The sequence below is a fragment of the Diabrotica virgifera genome, chromosome 6 (genome assembly GCF_917563875.1).
Source record: "Diabrotica virgifera virgifera chromosome 6, PGI_DIABVI_V3a".
NCBI classification, from domain to species: domain Eukaryota; kingdom Metazoa; phylum Arthropoda; class Insecta; order Coleoptera; family Chrysomelidae; genus Diabrotica; species Diabrotica virgifera.
This window is the reverse complement of record NC_065448.1, coordinates 37,523,971-37,543,999: the sequence shown is the minus strand read 5'-3', so window position 1 is coordinate 37,543,999 and position 20,029 is coordinate 37,523,971. Positions and strand designations below refer to the sequence as shown.

Sequence of the window (20,029 nt, the reverse complement as noted above, 5' to 3'; positions counted from 1 at the left end):
TATAGTCAAAAATCCAAATGAAAATTTTTAAAATTTTGTAGTTTATAAACATTTGGAATAACTTTAAAAATCCACAAGGAAAAACTTCCTGTAGTTGGCTGTATACCATTAATTACAAGTGAAATTTAATAAAAAATTTTCTTCTTGGTAAAAGGTATATTAGTTTAAAAAGCCCTAAAGGGCTACAAACATATGAACAAAACGTTTTCGCTCTGTAACAAGAGCATCATCAGTGTTACCTAAAATAAGTATAACCACATTAATTAAAGCAAATGTTAAAGTTAAAATGATGACCAAGATAAAAGGAAAGTTTGGTTATACTTACAAGAACATGGTGAGCCAACCAAAAAATACAAAGGTCAAAGCCTTTCAAAAAACAGACAAAAGTCTTATATAAAAGATAACATCGCAAAATCCAAAGGATGGATAAAATTCCTAAGGATATAGCCCTATGGCAACATATGACTCCCACACGTTGTAAGTGGGTCAAAAGGTAACTAGGTCATTCTGTTATAAGAGGTGGCAGGCAACTAATAGATGAGACTTCAAAAGCGAATCTGTCTAATGTCAGGACGACAATTGTCAATGATTGAAGTTTTATGAAATTTTGGTTACCCAGCTACTAAATTTAAAGTTGTTTATGGAACAAGCAATGATAACAGCTAACATCAGTGTGTTGGAATTATAAAATTACAAGAACTTAGTGCGAATAAATTATCTAAGATTTATAAAATAATGGGCGAATTTGAAATTCCAAAATCATCAATTAGGTGTTTATAAATTGATGAAGTGAAGATAGGCAAACCAAAATACAGGTGGCGTGTTTTACGGCTTGAGTTAAAATTAGATAATTAATATGTATTATTTGTGAACCAACACAAATGATGGTTGATAAAAAGGCTGCATGATGATGAGACAAGTGAATAGGGGTTGAGATATCAAATGCTGAGGAATATTGTAAATGAAGAAAAACTTTTTTATAGTTAGTAGGATATTGCTTTACTTAAACATTTGCTGTAATTAATGTGGTTATACTTATTTTAGGTAACACTGATGATGCTCTTGTTACAGAGTGAAAACGTTTTGTTCATATGTTTGTAGCCCTTTAGGGCTTTTTAAACTAGTATACCTTTTACCAAGAAGAAAATTTTTTATTAAATTTAACTTTAAAAATGTTTTCCGTAGAAACAATCTTTTTATATATTCGAAAAGTTAGTATTTTAACACGAATTTTCAAATAAAAAAAATTGCCTGGGGTCATTTGGGACAAAGTTAGCCATGTGTTTTTGTTAATTTACAGCTATTTTGTTTATAATAATTAAGGAATATCAAAAATGCTATTTTAAATAATGGGGTTTGTATTTTTTCTTAAAAAATTTGCACAAACATTGTACCTTCACAGCACCCTCCACGATTTTTTAAAAATGTAGTTCAAACGATTACTAGGGAGAACATACAAATCCACCGAGTTAAAATACCGAAAAAGCAATTTCAAACTAATACAATTTTCTGTATCTCCGGATCAACTCAATGGATATTGATCTTTTTTTTTTTTAATTTGTATGTAATTTCTACGTACATTAGAAAAATGCAATTTGTTTATAAATGTATTAATTAATAAACAGTTTAATTTGTTTTAAACAATTCTTGAATAGTAATTTTTTTACAAAAATCTATTTTTTTAATCATAGTATCATTAATGATCATAGAAAAAGTTAAAACACACTTTAATAAATAAATTATTTTTACTAGATAATTATTTATTGAAGAAAATTTATTTATTAAAGTATACCTTTACTTTTTCTATGATTTTCTATGATAGTATGATTAAAATCATAGATTTTTGAGCAAAATTATTTTTTTTAATTGTTTAAACAAATTAGACTGTTTATTAATTAATAAAAGTCTAGAAAAATTGCATATTTGTAATGTACAGAAAAATTACATACAAATTAAAAAAAAAGAACGATGAAAATATATTCAGTAGATCCCGAGGTATAGAAAATGATAAATAATAGTTTTAAGTTGCCTTTTTTAGTTTTTAAACTCGTGCATTTGTCGGCTCTCAGCTCCCCCTTCACTTACCACGACTAGTCGCCAATTGAACTACATTTTTAAAAATTCGTGTAAAATACCAACTTTTTTAATATGTAAAAGGATTTTTTCTACGGACAATATTTTTAAAGTTATTCTAAATGTTTTTTTATAGCCTTTTTTTCTATTCGAAATGTCGAATAAAGGCCTCTCCCATTTCTCGCCATTCATCTCTGTTGTGTGTGAGGCGTTTCCACATTGGTCCTGCGACTCTTCTGATGTCATCGCTCCAGCGCATTTGAGGTCTTCCTCTTGGTCTCTTCGCTTTGTACGGTCGCCAGTTTCCAACTTCCTTGCTCCATCTACCATTTTCGAGACGTTCGTTGTGTCCAGCCCATTTCCACTTTAATTTAGCCGCTTGTTCCACGGCATCCCTTACTTTTGTTTTGTTTCGGGTTGCATCGTTTGTTTGCCGATCTATGAGTGAGATACCAAGCATCTGTCGTTCCATGGCTCTTTGAGTTTTTCTAATCTTGTCCATGTTTATTTTTGTGAATGTCCAGGTTTGAGCTCCGTAAGTGAGAACGGGAAGGATACAAGAATCGAACACTTTGGTTCGAAGGTATTGTGGTATCTTTTTGTCTTTTAGTATATATGAGAGTTTTCCGAATCCCATTCTTACCCGTCTGCTTATTTCGGTAGTTTGGTTTTCTTTGTTTACCTTGATATTCTGACCTAGATATATATATTCTTTTACATGTTCCACTTTTGTTCCTTGGATGGTTATCGTTGGTTGATCATCTTTGTTCGACATTAGCTTAGTTTTGCTCAAGTTCATTTTTAGTCCTTTTTTTAAGGATTCTCTATGAAGCTCATCGATTATCACCTTCAGTTCTTTCCAGCTGTCGGCTATTAGTACCACGTCATCTGCATATCTTAGGTGGTTTAAATACTTTCCATTTATCGAGAGTCCCTTTGTTTCCCAATTTAATGATTTAAAGATGTCTTCAAGTGCGGCAGTAAATAGTTTTGGAGATATGGTGTCTCCCTGTCTTACTCCTCGGTTGATTTTGATTGGCCTAGTTTTCATGTCGTTATCCATCGTGACTACCATTTCAGCATGTTTGTATATATTATGTATTAATATCCTATATCTAGAATCGATTCTGCTATTGACCAGGACTTCCTCAATAGCCCATAATTCTATGCTGTCAAAAGCTTTTTCGTAATCTATAAATGCTAAGCAGATTGGTAAATTGTATTCGTTAACTTTTTCTATTAGGATCTTTAGTGTGTGAAGATGGTCGCATGTACTGAAGCCTTTTCTAAAACCGGCTTGTTCTGCTGGTTGATATACATCGAACTTTGTTGTCAATCTATTTGTAATTATTTTTGTGAATGTTTTATAAAGTTGTGATAGTAGTGATATTGGACGATAATTTTTCAGATCTGTATTGTCACCTTTTTTGTGTATTAAGATTGTGTTACAAGTATTCCATTCCTTTGGTATGTTTCCTTCGAATAGGCATTTATTAAAAAGTATTTTTAGGTATCTGATAACTTCTTCCCCGCCGTCTTTCAGCATTTCTGCCATAATTCCATCGTTACCCGGTGCTTTATTTCTTTTCGTTTCTTTAAGTGCATTTTCTATTTCTGCTTCGCTTATTTCGGGCATTAATTCAGAGTTTACGTTTGTTATTTGTCTTTTCAGATTTTGCTTTGAACAGTCGGGGGGATCGTTTTTTGAATGGTATAATTCAGTATAGAAGTTTTCAATTATCTTCGATATCTGAGCTTTGCTTGTTTCTAGATGGCCTTGTTGATTTTTTATAGCTATAATATTTTTCTTGCCTAATTTCGGTTTGGTATATTTCAGACTTCGATTTTTCTCTATCACTTCTTTTATATGGTCTTCTTGCTGTTTTCTAATATCGTCTTTTATCTGTTTTCGTATGGCTCGGTTATGTTCCTTGTATTCTGTGGTATTTCTTTTGTTTCGTGACAAGAGCTCTCTTCGTTGTTTCAGCATATTCTGCGATTCTGCACTTATTTTGGATTTTTTATTTTTATGACGAGTCGCTATTTCAGAGCTGGTATTCAATAGTTCTTTTGTTATAACTGAGTTAATTTTATTTATGCTGAGTTGTTCTAGATTCAGTGCTTGGGAGGTTTTTAATTTACTAGCATATTTTTCTTTATCGGCTTTTAGCTTTTCTGTATCTATTTGTGTCGTGTTCTTAAAGTTAGTTCTACGTTTGCTATACCCAATTCTTAGTTTAGCTCTAACCATTCTATGATCGCTTCCCAGAGAGACCGAATTTATTACTGTTACATCTTCTACGATATCTTTCTTGTTACACATGATGTAATCAATTTCGTTCCGTGTTTTTCCGTTTGGTGATAACCACGTCCACTTCCTTTGCGGTTTTTTCTTATAAAATGTGTTCATTGTAAAATATTTGTTGCTATGTAGGAAGTTCACAAGGGTTTCTCCTCTATCATTTCTAACACCATAGCCGAATTCACCAATATAGCTTTCAGTTTCTTCTAGTCGTTGTCCGATCTTAGCGTTGAAATCTCCTATTATTAATGTATAGGTGCTGTGATAGCACGTGTTGGTTTCTATTATTTTCTCGTAGAACTCATCTATCTCTTCATCGGGATGTGTTGAAGTTGGGGCGTACACTTGAATAATTTTTAGGGTGATTTTCTCGTGTATATTCATCATAATCATTGCAATTCTTTCCGAGATTCCCACATATTGTTCTATTCTACTAGCATATTTCTTAGAAACCAGAAATCCTACGCCGTTTAGACTTTGCTCATCGTGCCCTTTGTAATACAAGATGTTACCTGATTGCAATGTTATGCGCTCTTCGCCTTTCCTTTTTACCTCTGCGAGACCAATTATGTCCCAGTTCAGGTCCTTTATTTTTTCTTCTAGTTCATAGATTTTCTCATCTTTGTTTAATGACCTTACGTTGAGTGTTGCTATATTCAAATTTGTAGTTTTTAGCGATTTCTTGCTTCCCCCAGATTCCGTGAAGCTGTCCTTTTTTATAAAGGAGTGGGACTTGCCAACACTGTATGACTTACCCACCTGGGGACCTACTCCTATCGTTTTAGAATTCGCCATAGTTTTGGGGAGGTTATTAGCCTTAAAACACCGCGCTTACCAGACGTGTTGGTGAGTGTTTAATCAGCCGTCCATTCTGGATCAGACGCTACAATTCTACGCACTTTTCTAAATGTTTATTAACTACAAAATTTCAAAAATTTGGCACTAGGATTTTTGAATATATTAGATAATTTTTTATCTTTTTTTAGTACGTTTTGATTATATCACTCTTCTACTTTCATTTTGCATACTCAGAATTGCCCTATCTTCATTATTTTCTGTCTTATGTTATTGCAAAATAAAGGTCTCTGGGATAAACAAATAGAATAACTCTTAAACTAATTAATGGATCGGTCTCAAATTTTGAAGGTTTGTTAAGTACCCCAATACCCAACTTTGGGTGAAACACTAAAGTTCTCATGTAGTTTTAGTAAAAGTTATTAACAAATAACCATTTTCACTTAGTTTGCAGTTTGCGTAGCAACAAATTCACTTTTTAACTTTCAAAAATCGGCATTTTGAAGATTTTTCAATGTTCTAAAAAATTATATCTTGTAATTTAATGTCAACTATTTAGCTTTTGAATGGGGTGCAAAAAATCGAAAAAATCGCGATTTTTACACGAAATTGTTAATAATTAAAAAACGGACGCGAACTCTAGGCAGGAAATAGGTAGGTTTTCTTCCTATAGGTCTACAATAACTAAAAAAGTAGTCAGCTACCTGGATCTTTGAGTGTCCCGAACATGGTCTATTTCTAGCTTATTTCCCTGGAGTATAGATTCGATCTGAGAGTAAGAGCTCCGAGATATTGGACTGCCTCTGAGACGTGTTTTCGATACTGCAATATGGACTTGAAAGCTGGACATTGAAGCAAAAACACATAAGGAAGCTACAGTCATTCGAAATGTGGTATTACAGGAGGATGCTTAGAGTAGCATGGACACAGAAGAAAACGAACACGCAAGTATTACGAGAAATTGGCAAAAAATACAAAATACGTAATAAACAGTTCTACAGAACTGTTCTGAGTAAAGATAGTGATAATCATATCCAGCCTCCGATTAAGAGACAACACTTAAGAAGAAGAAAAATTACTAAAAAAACTAAAAAAGAAATGTTTACATTGTTAAAGGTTATAAATTAAAAATTATGCCAATAATAAGTTTATAGGGAGTATATTTAGTTGTTATAGGTGCATTGCAAGTATACTTACGCAACGATACAAAGGAAGTGGTTCGAAGTAAGTGTACTATCAGCTTGATTATAGCAGGATAGTATTGGTAGGAGAAATACCTTTCTACACATCAATATAGGGTCAATTTCTTGAGAACATATTCAGGAAAATAAGAATGGAAAATTTTATGTTGTGTATTCCATTCTAAGACATTATTGTCTTGGCTCTGTGGTCCAGACATTCCTTCCTGATATACCGTGGATGCATTGCTACCAACCCCATTACCAATTTTCCTATTTTGTTTTCCCAGACCACTGTTATCCTACCTCGTTCAATTTCCATTAATTGTTTAAAATTAGCACGTCTCCCTTCTCCTTGGAGCTGTAGTAACCGATATTTGTAAAGCCAGTAAGGTAATAAAACTAAATCATTTTAAAAATAGTATTTGCATGTAGTATCAAAGCAAAACCAGATATTTATAATAGTTTCGGAAACATTCGACAACTGGCCCGACCCAGTTTTTATCAAAAATAACTTTCAATGAGTAAAGTAAAAATTTGCAACACACTATCTAAAAAGTTCATAGTTAACAAGGGTCTGCGCCAGGGCTGCTGTATTTCATCAACTTTGTTCAAGATATATGTTGCAAAAGCACTAAACCATTGGAAACGTAAATGCCACGGTATGGGTATAGACCTCGGAGAGGTTTGTTTATATACCTTACAATTTGCTGCTGACCAAGTCATCATAGCTAATGATAAAGACAAAGACGACCTACAGTATATGGCAAGAAAACTAAAGGAGGAATATGAACAGTGGGGCTTGGAAATTAATGTGGAAAAAACTAAATACCTACCCATAGGAGCTGACTTAAGGTTCACATGCACCGAATCGGCATAGAGCGATCGGCTCGGCTAAGAGCAATCGGCAGATTTTAAGACAGTCGAACGTTCTTAAGCGGTGCGCGGTGAGTCATTTATTTACATGCATAGCAAAATCTGCCGATTACTCTTAGCCGAGCCGATCGCTCTATGCCGATTCGGTGCGTGGCCTGCTTTATCCAATATCGAACTAGAGGATAATGAAGAAATCACATCCTGTAGTGAATAGGCGTGCCTGGGAGTAATCTTCGATAGAACGGGAAAAGAAAAGAGGAAATAAAGAAAAGGGTAACACAAGCTAGAAGAACAATTGGCTGCCTAAATGGAATACTTTGGAGCTCCGAAATAGGAATACAGCGAAAATACAATATCTATGAAACACTTCTTAAAAGCAGCCTACTTTACGGAGCAGAAACTTGGAGAATAACCGAGAACAACAGGAAAAAATTAGAAGCTGTAGAAATGGACGTGTTTAGAAGATCATTAGGTATATCCCGTAGGGAAAGAGTTCGAAATGAGGAAGTAAGACGACGAATTGGAATAGTTACTTAACAACAGACATTGAGAGGAAACAGTTGATTTGGTATGGTCATGTTCAAAGAATGAAAGACACAAGATTGCCCAAAAAGGTCATGCAGCGGTTACCACTAAACCGCAAAAAACGAGGAAGACCCAAAAAGACATGGAAAAAAGGGGTAACCAAAGCAATGAGTACAAGGGATCTTAGAGATGGCCAATGGGATGATAGAAGGACATGGAAGTTAGGCATCGGACAACGTCGAAAGACGTTCTAAAATCGATACATACATACTTTCAATGAAATGACTTTGAAGATTCCTTAGGCTTGAGGCATAACGCTTATGTAGTGGCAGGTGAAACCGAAGGTTGCTGTACGTTTTTTAAGTATATGCCTCATATTACAATGTCACACTCTACAGATAAACATTTATACTTTCTTAATAATGTTTTGCTTGGTTCAAGGTACTATTTTGCTTACTTATACAAGTAATTTTCTAGGTGGTAGATATAAAACTAGCCGTAGTAAATTGATCCCTTACAGCACTTTCAAATATTGTAAAATAGTACTAATTTGTATGCAACTCCCATTTTGATTTTGAATGATTTAAGTATAAAGGTGTTGAAAGACTATCTTAACATTTTAATATGTTTTGTAGTATTTGAACATTTAAATTTTGGATTAGTATTTTTTTCTAGGTTTATTTGATTTATGACAATTGCTCCTTTGTTATGAATTAAACTGTCGTTGTAACATTAAAAGTTTGTGTTTCGTTTAAGGAATTAATTGAAAACTTTGACGAAAAATGTCTTATTCACAATTAGAACATTGTTTCGACCTTTTGAAAAGTCTGTTTCTGCAAACATCCCTATACTAGTTGCATATTCACTTACTTTCTATGATCGTATAACCATTTGAGGCTTTTCACCTTCTTCACAAATCCTTGCTATTTCTTTTTATTCTTTGTTGTGTTTCAAGAGGTGTTTATCTCTTTCAAACATTATGACATTTATCTCTTTCAAATCTCTCTTCACATTGTCATTAAATCTCTGTTGGGGCCATCCTCTGATGGACATCTTCCTATACGTGTCGTAAAGATGGTTTTCGTATCTCTGTCATCATTCCCTAGTTACATGAGACTTCCAAAATTACATTTTTCAGTAATATGTTTATTGATTTATTTCATTTTTTACAGAAATTTCTATAAAGGCAAGCGTCCACAGACCCGCATCGTACGCATTGGATGCATCGTACGCAACGGATTTTAGTTTGCCTTGTACAGAAACTTATGTAACCGCGTCCACTGATCCGCATCGTACGGATCGCATTATCGGCAATCATTGTAAGGCAAACTAAAATCCGTTGCGTACGATGCGGGTCTGTGGACGCTTGGCTTAATACATTCATATGTCTCATTTTACCACTCTCATCAACTCTTTCTCTGCCTTTCTTCGCCCTGCTGTTCGCAAGGAGTATTGTATCGTCTGCTTATCTGAGATTATTGATTAGTGTTCCGTTAATTGATATACCTTCATTAATGTCTTCTAGTGCCTCTTTAAACATCTCTTCTGGACACATATTAAAAAGTAGAGTGGATAGTACACATCCTTGTACTCCTCTTCTTATTGGAATCTCTTTAGATTTTTGTCGGTCTACTCGAATTATGGCTTTCTGATTTCCGTATAAATTTGTAATGATTCTCATATCCTGATCATCTATTTCTGTGTTCCGTAATATGTTTGCGAGACTTCTGTCGAAGTACTGTACTTTATCGAAGGCTTTCTCAAAGTCAACCAGACATATTATGAATACATCACAGTTGACATCTCGACACCCATTATGAGTGTTTGTATAGTAAATAATGCCCCTCTAGTGCCAAACCCTTTTCTAAATCCCAGTTGGTTTCCTGTTATGCTATCATCTAGTTTTTTTGTATACTCGTTCATGGATCACCATCAAGAAAACTTAACCGAGATATTTTAAAACATGGTTCATCACATTTCATTGCGTTGAGTTTTTTGAAAATTGGGATGAACTCAGATATTAGCCATTTTTTCGGAATTTCCCCGGCATAGTAAATTTCGTGCAAGTAATAATTCTACTAGTATATCCATGTGGTTCTCTGTTAGTAATCTTAACATTCCTGTAGGTATTTCATCCGTTCCTATGGCTTTATCATTTTTTAAACGATTTAGAACTTTTTCAATTTGCCCTTTGGTAATTGTAGATCCATTTCTACCTCTTGGTTCTGTTGTCTCCATTCTTTCGTCGTCTTCAAATAGCTCTTTTATAATATATCCTTTCCATCTATTTATTTTCTCTGCACTTTCATTTATTTTTGTTTTGTTTTTGTTCATTATATTTCCAATACCTCTTTTTTGTATATAGCTGTTTCTTTAATTTTTCTGTATATGTTAAGGTACTAATGTTTATTTTTTAACCAGGAGGAGTAAACTAAAAAGACAGATTCACACCCAAGAAAGTCACTAGAATAATCAACAAATACATCTTCTTTTTTGGTTGGTCATGTCGGCCCTCGACGGTAATCCATAAATATTATATTATAATATATAATATATTATTAACACGTCGCTAAAGAGTTCTAAAAACAACTGCTTTTTATATAAAAGCAGACTAAAAATCTAAAAATTAAAGGAATAACGCAGAGAATACAAAAAATCGCCGATATAACTTAATTAACCTATGAAATGCCAATTGTGTCAAAATTTGATAAATGTCATTAGTGTCAAAATTTTATAACAGTGGAGTAAACTTGCCTGCGGTTGGACCAATTACAAACAAGCATTACAGCGAGGTAACTTTAAATCACTCCTCTTGGTTTAAAAACAAACCATAGTACACTTTAAAAGACCAAAAATAAGCATTTTTTCAAGATTTTTTTTCTCAGAACCTTTATTAAAAATGAACATAACACTTTTTACATATTAATATCTAACTCTTAGAGAATACAAAAAATATATCTTTTTTCATTTATACACGTACAATAATATTGTAGAGGGCGCCAAAGTCGAGGCCTCGAAAAAAAGTATTTCCGATGGCGAACAGTTAATCTCAGGATTGGGATTTCTGAAAGAAAAAAATCGTACGGCATTTGAAAAAGGAAGGTTTCTTACTTGACAATTTACCACCGTTAGTGAAAAACTCCGCAAAAAAAGATTTTAAATTTTAAAAAATTTTGTGAAAAAATCGACTGATTTTCTTCAGTTTTTCATGGTTAAAAAATATTTATTTTTTATTTTTTGGTCAAATTGTGGTAAATTGTCACGTAAGAAACCTTCCTTTTTCAAATGCAGTACGATTTTTTTGTTTCAGATATCCTAATCCTGAGATTAGTCCGCCATCATTTTTCGAGGCCTCAACTTTAGCGCCCTCTACAATATTAGTGTACGTGCATAAATGAAAAAAGATATATGTTTTTGTACTCTCTAAGAGTTAGATATTAATATGTAAAAAGTTTTATGTTCATTTTTAATAAAGGTTCTGAGAAAAAAATCTTGAAAAAAATGATTATTTTTGGTCTTCTAAAGTGTACTAGTACCTTAAAGCTGTCGTGTTGATTTATGTTATGTTACGAAATTAAAAAAAAAAGTCTATTAAAGAAAAGTATCTAGTACAGTGTAGTAAAAAAGTATCTAATAGCTTTTAATATTTTAATTTTAGGATATTAACCAAATTATAGCGTTATGTGCAAGTACGAACTGGCAAGAACGGAAGGATGGTTTATTGTCATTACAGTACTACCTCAGTACCGAAGTGCTTCTCTCCCCAGGAGAATTGAAACATCTAACCGAGATATTCACCAGAATGTTCATGGACTCACATACCAAAGGTCTCAGCGTGTTCCTGGATACTCTGCATGAAATCATAAAATGCTACAAGTCCGATCTGGAGTTCTGGCTGTACGTCCTTCTGCAGCGAGTCTTCATCAAAATCGGCACCGAAACCCTTAGTTCTATTCAAGGCAAATTGATGTCCACTTTAGATCTTATCAAAACCAGTTTTTCCATCAAGTTGCTCATCGCCAACGTGTATCGGTTTCTTATAGATGCGACTCAAACTCCAAATACAAAAGTAAGTATGAAATAGTAAGCATAGGAATATATTTTTTCATTGTTTGAACCATATAGTGTGGAAGGCACTTATGGAATAAAATTATTTCTGTCCTTGTATCGAAAAATGATAAAAAAACGCTGAGACTCGTCGATTTTTAAATAAAAATGTGCACTTTTTAAACATAAATTTAAATATACTTGCAAGTCTAGCAGAGTCCATATGCTTTATTTTTAATGGAACATCCTGTATATTCTTATATTTTTAAAAGCTGCTTAACAACTTGATTTCAACGAACTATATCATGTAGGGTGTATTATGAATAATACAGGGTGAAATTTTGAAATTAACAAGTATGGAAAGCACTGATGGAATAATAGTATATTACATACCTAGCGGGAAAGTACTCTATTTCAGCCGAGCGGCAAGGTAGTTTACCGAGGTGCGAAGCACCGAGGTAAACTTAAACTACAGACGCGAGGCTAGAATGAGTTCCCGCGAGGTTTGTATACTATTTTACTCACAATCGGTTAGTAGTTTATGGATTTCTAATACTCACAATCTACCAATAATAATTTCGTTTCAAATATCTGTATCCATTTTCATTATGTGATAAGATGAATTATTTTAAGTAACCTGTGAGATCGTTGCTAGGTAACAAAACAAGTTTGTTGAATCTGACATTTAGGCGATATACGACGCCATTAATTGTACATATAATTTTGAGCAACACGGTCTTACTTTAACCGTTAATAGTAATCATAATTCCAATGTAACTATTAATATTTATAATTCCAAATAGTTTTCTTTTTGTTATTGTTGTTGTTGTTTCTTAATTAAATAAATGTTGAGTGAATTCTATTCTTTCTAAACCATCTTTTAATCAAAAATTACCTTGACATTTGCAGGTAGAAAAGTGACAGATGCTAGCCGGGAAAGTACTTTCCCGGCTAGCTGGGAAAGTAAAGTAAGTAATAAGTCGCTTCCTGATTACTTCAAAGGTTAGAAATCCATAAATTACTAACCGATTGTGAGTAAAATTGTTTGTGTCCTTATTTTAAAAAATTATAAAAAATACTGCGACACGTCATTTTAAATTCAAATTAGCGCTTTACAAACATAAATTTAAATATACAGGGTGATTCACGCAAGTACAGCATAGTCCATGATCTTTAGTTTTAATGGATCACCCTGTACATTTTTATATTTTTAGAATCTGCTAAACAACGTCATATCAAAAAGTGTATTATGTAGGGTCCATTATGAATAATACAAGGTGAAATTTTGAAATTATTTATAAATTTTGTCAAGACATTAATTACAAAACCCAATAGATTTAATACTTAGTTTAGAAAATTGATGCCTTTATTTAGCTAATTTAAAATATATACCATTATTTAAAGCATGATAAATTATTAATTTTAAAATTTTATGTAGGTATTTAACATATTGCCGAAAATTACACATAATTTTCAAATTTCACCTATTATTCATAATACGCCCTACATAATAGGTATCTATACACTTTTATGATATAAGGTTGTTTAGCAGATTCTAAAAATATAAAAATATATAGGGTGATCCAATAAAACTAAATATCATGGACTATGCTGTACTTGCGTGAATCACTCTGTATATTTTAATTTATGTTTGTAAAGCTCACATTAGAATTTAAAAGTTGATATGTCCAGTATTTTTTATAATTTTTTAAAATAAAGACACAAACAATTTTATTCCATAAGTGGTTTCCATACTCTTTAATTTCAAAATTTCACCCTGTATTAATCATAATACACCCTACATGTTATAGTTTGTTGAAATTAGGTTGTTAAGCAGCTTTTAAAAATATAAGAATATACAGGGTGTTCCATTAAAAATAAAGCTTAAGGACTCTGTTAGACTTGCAAGGATCACCCTGTACATTTAAGTTTATGTTTAAAAAGTGCACATTTTTATTTAAAAATCAACGGGTTTCGGCATTTTTTAAAATTTTTTGAAACAAAGACAGAAATAATTTTATTCCATAAGTGCCTTCCACCCTGTATATCTGAAGCTAAAGGTGTTAGGACTTTCGAACTACCACAGTGAGTTGGGGTTTAATGTATCACAATTAAAGTTGTTCTGAAGCTATTTCCTTGTGGCATTTTTATGATTAAGTATTTAGCTGGGAAATAAGCCACAATTAAATTGAAAAAATAATTTTGTTAACGTTTCGAAGCCCAAATCGGGTTTCGTTGTCAAAATACATAATACTACTAAATTAAACAAAAATACTTTAAAATGTATAATATACGTCTGAATTGCCAATGATATAGATGAGTCAGATTAAATAAATTATTAGAAGAATTTTTTTCTTAGCAACAACGTTTTTGTTTAATTTAGTAGTATTTTGTATTTTGACAACGAAACCCGATTTGGGCTTCGAAACGTTAATAAAATTATTTTTTCAATTTAATTGTGGCTTATTTCCCATGTAAATAGTTAATCACAATTATTTATTTTTTTGTCAAATAAATTTTTGTATGCAAAAATTAATTATTAATATTTACAATGTATTGTCCTTTTTATTTATGTACAAAAACTGTGATCTAGCCATACGCCAAATAAAAAATAATCACAATTAAACTCCAACTAACTACTGGTACTTAGGTGTAAGTTCGTCTTATCTTAGTCGAAAAAGTAAATAATGAGTTTTGAAAGGGAGAAATAAGATAGAAAATTAACTAATAATATACAGGGTGTTTGGGAAAGAATGGGCCATAGCTTAACCTTAGATTCCTAATAGTATAAGCGATATATCAGAGAGTTTTTAAGCCCCTTATTTCAGCAACGTTAAACGTTATACGTTATTCTGCTCATGCGCATTAACTGAAAAATAAAGTATTACTTTATTAGCGGATAAGGTATCCCCTTATTTAGGTAGAAATAAGGTTCACGTTATTAAGGGATTACGTATTTGTAAGATTGCCAAATGTCGTATATCTAAATCATAAAAAACGTAAAAAAAGTCATATGAGCTGAACCAAAGACAACTAGAATAAAAAATATAGTAACGATGTATAAAATTGTAATCAAAATTTGTTTTTCTTAAAAACTATCAGGTAATAAACATATTATATAATTGAATATAATCTGCTTGGCAACCCTGGTAGAATAATTCTAAATTATACCATTTCTTGAGAAATCTGACACTGGATTGAATTGTCTTGTTAAACTTAGGATGGATGTTTTGTGTTCCTAAAGTAGTAAATTTGTCTTTGGTGAACGTCTTAATACATTTTCTTCCATTATGGCAAATAATTCAATAAAATAACTTATAGCACACAACTGCCGTTTTATAGGTTACGTTTGCCAAATGTCAATTAACGTTAATCTGTGTGTGTGTATTTTCTGAAGGGTTTCAAAAACTATTTTAAGCAAACACGTTATCCCTTCTTTATCACTCGGTGCGCATGACAAGCATAACGTTTTACGTTTAACGTACGTCAAAAAATAGAAGGCCTAAAATCTCTTTATCATTCGACGTGTGCCTTACCAAGATGAGAACAAATGTAGAATTTTGGTTTTATATCATTTCCGGTTAAAAGTTTCTAACCGGAAGTGCCATATTATAGTCGCAGAAATTCGCGGACGGACGCGAATAGTATTCGCGGTCGGACGGACAGACAGCCTATGTCAAATTTCTCACCTTTAGTATAGTCCGTTCGCTAAACTCAGATACAACTGGCTAGTGATTTTAGTAAATAATTTTGCCAATTTTGGTAAAATTGGCAAAAAATAATTACTAAATAGTTAGTAATTGTGCCAATTTTTGCAAAATTGGCAAAAAACAAAAAAAATACCGACTAAAAGTTGTGTCTGAGTTTAGGGAACCGACTATACCATCCTTCGATTATAAGCGTTCATTTAACATCTCATTCGTCATTCTACCTGGTATAGTGACGGAGGAGTTATATTCGCGGTCAGACGGACAGACAACCTAGGTCTAATTTCTCACCTTTAGTACCATCCTTGGATTATAAGCTTTCATTTGACACCTCATTTGTCATTCTACCTTTTATAATGACGGAGAAGTAAACGTTCTTATAAAATTATTATATTATTGTAGGTATGTACATTTAACATTGATTGAAATTATGAAAGAAATAAAGAGAACAGTATGGCAACACTGTAACGCACAAACATAAGATTCAGCTGTGGGTTACATAGGGTGCACTAATATCCAAGCTGTCCATATTTTTTACTAAGCCAACTCCAATTATTTTTCAGTTTTTTACCTATCCTAGAGACGATGTTACCTTTTTTTAAAACACCCTGTAATTTGGATGTAAAATTTACGAACAATATTTACTTTTTTTCTTCGTTTTTAGGTAAAAAATGTAGTCTTAAATACTCTCTCATCACTGTGCAACAACCCCGATGCTGTTCAGCACATTTCTCAGCCCCCTGCTAGTCAGGCGCTGCAAAAAATCATCACATACGCTCAAGATACCAAATCTGCAGAAACTAGGCACGCCGCTAGACAATGCATCGTAGCTCTGTGGAATTGTAATACTCCTCAGGTAACAATGATACTAGCAGAGTTGCCTAAAGATATGGAGGATTTGGCATCCAACGTTGTACATAGTCATATGAGGAAGAGCTCCACGGGAAGCGAGCCAGGAAGTCCGATGACGATGGGGAGTCCAAAACCTCTGTCGCCGGGTATTTCCCCGTTCAAGGAAGGTTTAGATCAGGAAGAGTTCCATAGGAGACTTAGGAGGACTACGGCTGAAATTCAGAATTACAGCTTTGAAACTCTAGGTAAGTTACTTACTTACTCCGTGGCATTACAACGTTTCGTGGGTTTTAGTCGACTCGACAACATGCCGCCATTCCTATCCTCTCTGTCTTGAGCAATCTCCATCCAATTCTCCACGCTCGTAGCATTAAGGTATCCTGCTACATTATCTCGCCACCGGAGTTAAGGGGGTCCAGGTGGTCTTCCAGTTGGGACTTCTTCCCATACCAGCCTTATAGTCCAGGGTAATAAGGTTTTTTCCATGACACTTGAACAGCCAGGGTACTGAAGCGTTTTTTCGACAGGTAATACCTATAAGAGCAAATTGTAACTATTTCCTGCGTAGGATCTGTCGGCCATTTTTATTTATAAACAATTAAGTGTCAAAAATGGCATTTTTCACTTTTTTTTTCAAATCAATGGAAAACAGAGAAACTTATGGTCTTTTTAGTATAAATATCTTCGAGATTATGGAAAAAGCTTTAAAATGACGTATTACAAAGTTTGATATACTCATTTATTGTTAATACCGGGTGTCCACTTATATTTTCCCCCATTTTAACTGCCAATAACTTCTAAACGGTTCAAGATAGAAATATGCGGTTTTCGCTTAAATGTTTTATTTTAGTAAAAGTTTTGTCTGAATGGATTGAATTTTTTATATCGTTTTCAAATACGAAATAAAAAATGGGGGATTTTTGAAAAAAACTTTGTTGACTTTTTTTTAATGGAACACCCGGTATATTTTTTTGTAAATCGAAAGAAAGGTCATTCACCTATCCAGCGATATAAAGTTTTTCAAAATCGGCTGTCAAATCACTGAGTAATTAATTTTTAAAATGAAGGGTGCAACGTGGATATCACATACCTAAATAACATAACTGAGCAAAATGATATTATGTTATGTGATTTCCACATTGCATCTCTCATTTTAAAAATTAATCGCTCAGTCATTTGGCAACCGATTTTAAAAATTTTTATATCGGTGGATAGGTAAATGACCGTTTTTTCAAGACATAAAAAAATATACTGGGTGTTTTAATAAAAAAAGTTAACAACTTTTTTTTTTAAAAACCGCCATTTTTTATTGAAAAGCGATATAAAAAATGGGCATTTACCTAAAAACTTGAAAAAACGGTCATTTATCTATCCAGCGATAAAAATTTTTTTAAAATCGGTTGTCAAATGACTGAGCAATTAATTTTTAAAATGAGAGATGCAATGTGAGAATCACATAACTTGCTTAGTTATGTTATTTACGTATGTGATATCCACGTTGCACCTCTCATTTTAAAAATTAATTACTCAGTGATTTGACAACCGATTTTGAAAAACTATATCGCTAGATAGGTGAATGAACTTTCTATCAATTTACAAAAGAATATACTGGGTGTTCCATTAAAAAAAGTCAACAAAGTTCTTTTCAAAAATCCGCCATTTTTTATTTCGTATTTGAAAGCGATATAAAAAATTCCATCCATTCAGACAAAACTTTTACTAAAATAAAACATTTCAGTGAAAACCGCATATTTCTATCTTGAGCCGTTTAGAAGTTATAGGAAGTTAAAATGGGGGAAAATATAAGTGGACACCCGGTATAATTGCGAAAAAAGGTCGGAATTGCAAAAAAAATTATTTTCGCAATAACTGTTGTAAAAATTAGTGTACAGCTTTGAAATTTTTGTCAAATAAGGATTCTTTATTGCTTAATATGTGATAAAAATTTCAAAGCGTTTCATTCAATTGTTTAAATTTTATTCAAATTGTTTATCCCAAAGAGCATTTTTTTTGCAATAACATAAGTCAGAAGAAAATGACGTTAGAACCATTCCACAGGTGTCAAATGAAAGAGCAGGAGCTATATTTTCAACTTGGTTTAAAAAAAGTGAATAAAAAAATGCATTTATTAGTAATAAATAATTATGCAAAAGTATCGTAAATCTTTCCTTATAAACTTTTTATTTTGTTATATAAGAAATTATACATATTTATTACAATTTTTTATCAATAATGATACAGATAACATTACTTGGTAGTGGTGCACTTAAAACAGGGTAAAAAAGTTAATTTTTTTGGAAAAAGTTATTCAAAAAGTTTATAAAGAAAAATTGTCGATACTTTTGCATAATTATTTATTACTAATAAATGCATTTTTTATTCACTTTTTTAAACCATGTTGAAAATGTAGCTCATGCTCTTTCATTTGACACCTGTGGAATGGTTCTAAGGTCATTTTTTTCTGACTTATGTTATTGAAAAAAAAAATGCTCTCTGGGATAAACAATTTGAATAAATATAAACAATTGAATGAATCACTTTGAAATTTTTATCACATATGAAGCACCGAAGAACCCTCATTTGACAAAAATTTCAAAGCTGTACACTAATTTTTACAACAGTTATTGAGAAAATATTTTTTTTTGCAATTCCGACCTTTTTTCGCAATTATATTAACAATAAATGAGTATATCAAACTTTGTAATACGTCATTTTAAAGCTTTTTTTTACGAGCGTGCAAAAATGTCTACTTTCGCGCACGCATTTTAGTTTAGAAAGTTTTACTTTTCCGCACGCGTGTTACTTTTCCGCACGCGTTTTACGTTTCCGCATGCGTTTTACTTTTCCGCATGCGTGTTAATTTAGATATGTTAATATGGCCTTAGAGTAATTATAATACATGCAATAAACTAATATTTAGATATTATTTACTAATTTATTTCAAATATATCTTATTGTGTTCATGTTTTAATGAAATTAACGCGAGAATTCGATGAAATAAAATAATTTTGACATAATATTCGAAAGTCAAATCAGTAGACAATAACAGTGGTTTTGAATCGTCGTCATGGAAACAAGATCGTCGTCATGCTAACCAATTATGCTGAAACTTTGGTTTTGACAACGTTGTCAAAGAATTAATTTGTCTATGTATTTTCATATTAATTAAATTAATTGATTAAGATTTGGTCATTTTTTAAAGACTCGTAGAAAAAATATTGTTCCTAACGCTTGCAGAAAGTCTCTTTTCCGCACTCGACTGCTTGCCGAACTCCCGCTTCGCGTCGTTCGGCAAACTGCAGTCGCGTGCGGAAAAGTATGACTTTCTGCACTTGTTAGGAAAATAACTATTTCCATAAGCTCGAAGATATTTGTACTAAAAAAATCGAAGTTTCGAAATCGAAAAAAATGGGGAAATGCCATTTTTTGACAGTTAATTGTTTATAAATAAAAATGGCCGCCAGATCCTACGCAGGAAATAGTTATAATTTGTTCCTATAGGTATTACTTGTTGAAAAAACGCTTCAGTACCCTGGCTGCGGAAGTGTCACGAACAGGGTATATTTTTGTCTTATTACCCTCTCCTATTACTATTCTTTCATCAGAATGTCTTCTGAGGTGTCCTGCCAATTGAAGTGTCCTGGACTATTTTTTCTTTTATTTTGTTAGCGTCT

At 32.6% G+C, this 20,029-nt stretch overlaps 1 protein-coding gene across 4 annotated transcripts in view; it reads left to right on the top strand.

Moving 5' to 3' along the window:
• The window catches only part of LOC114333789 (CLIP-associating protein), a 271,149-nt gene that overhangs the window by 211,236 nt on the left and 39,884 nt on the right, over positions 1-20,029 (top strand). For all 4 annotated transcript variants that reach the window (XM_050653967.1, XM_050653966.1, XM_050653965.1 and 1 more), the window contains 2 exons: positions 11,408-11,818; positions 16,168-16,600. In XM_050653967.1, the coding sequence (XP_050509924.1) occupies positions 11,408-11,818; positions 16,168-16,600 (844 nt within the window). The remainder of the gene's footprint in view (positions 1-11,407; positions 11,819-16,167; positions 16,601-20,029) is intronic.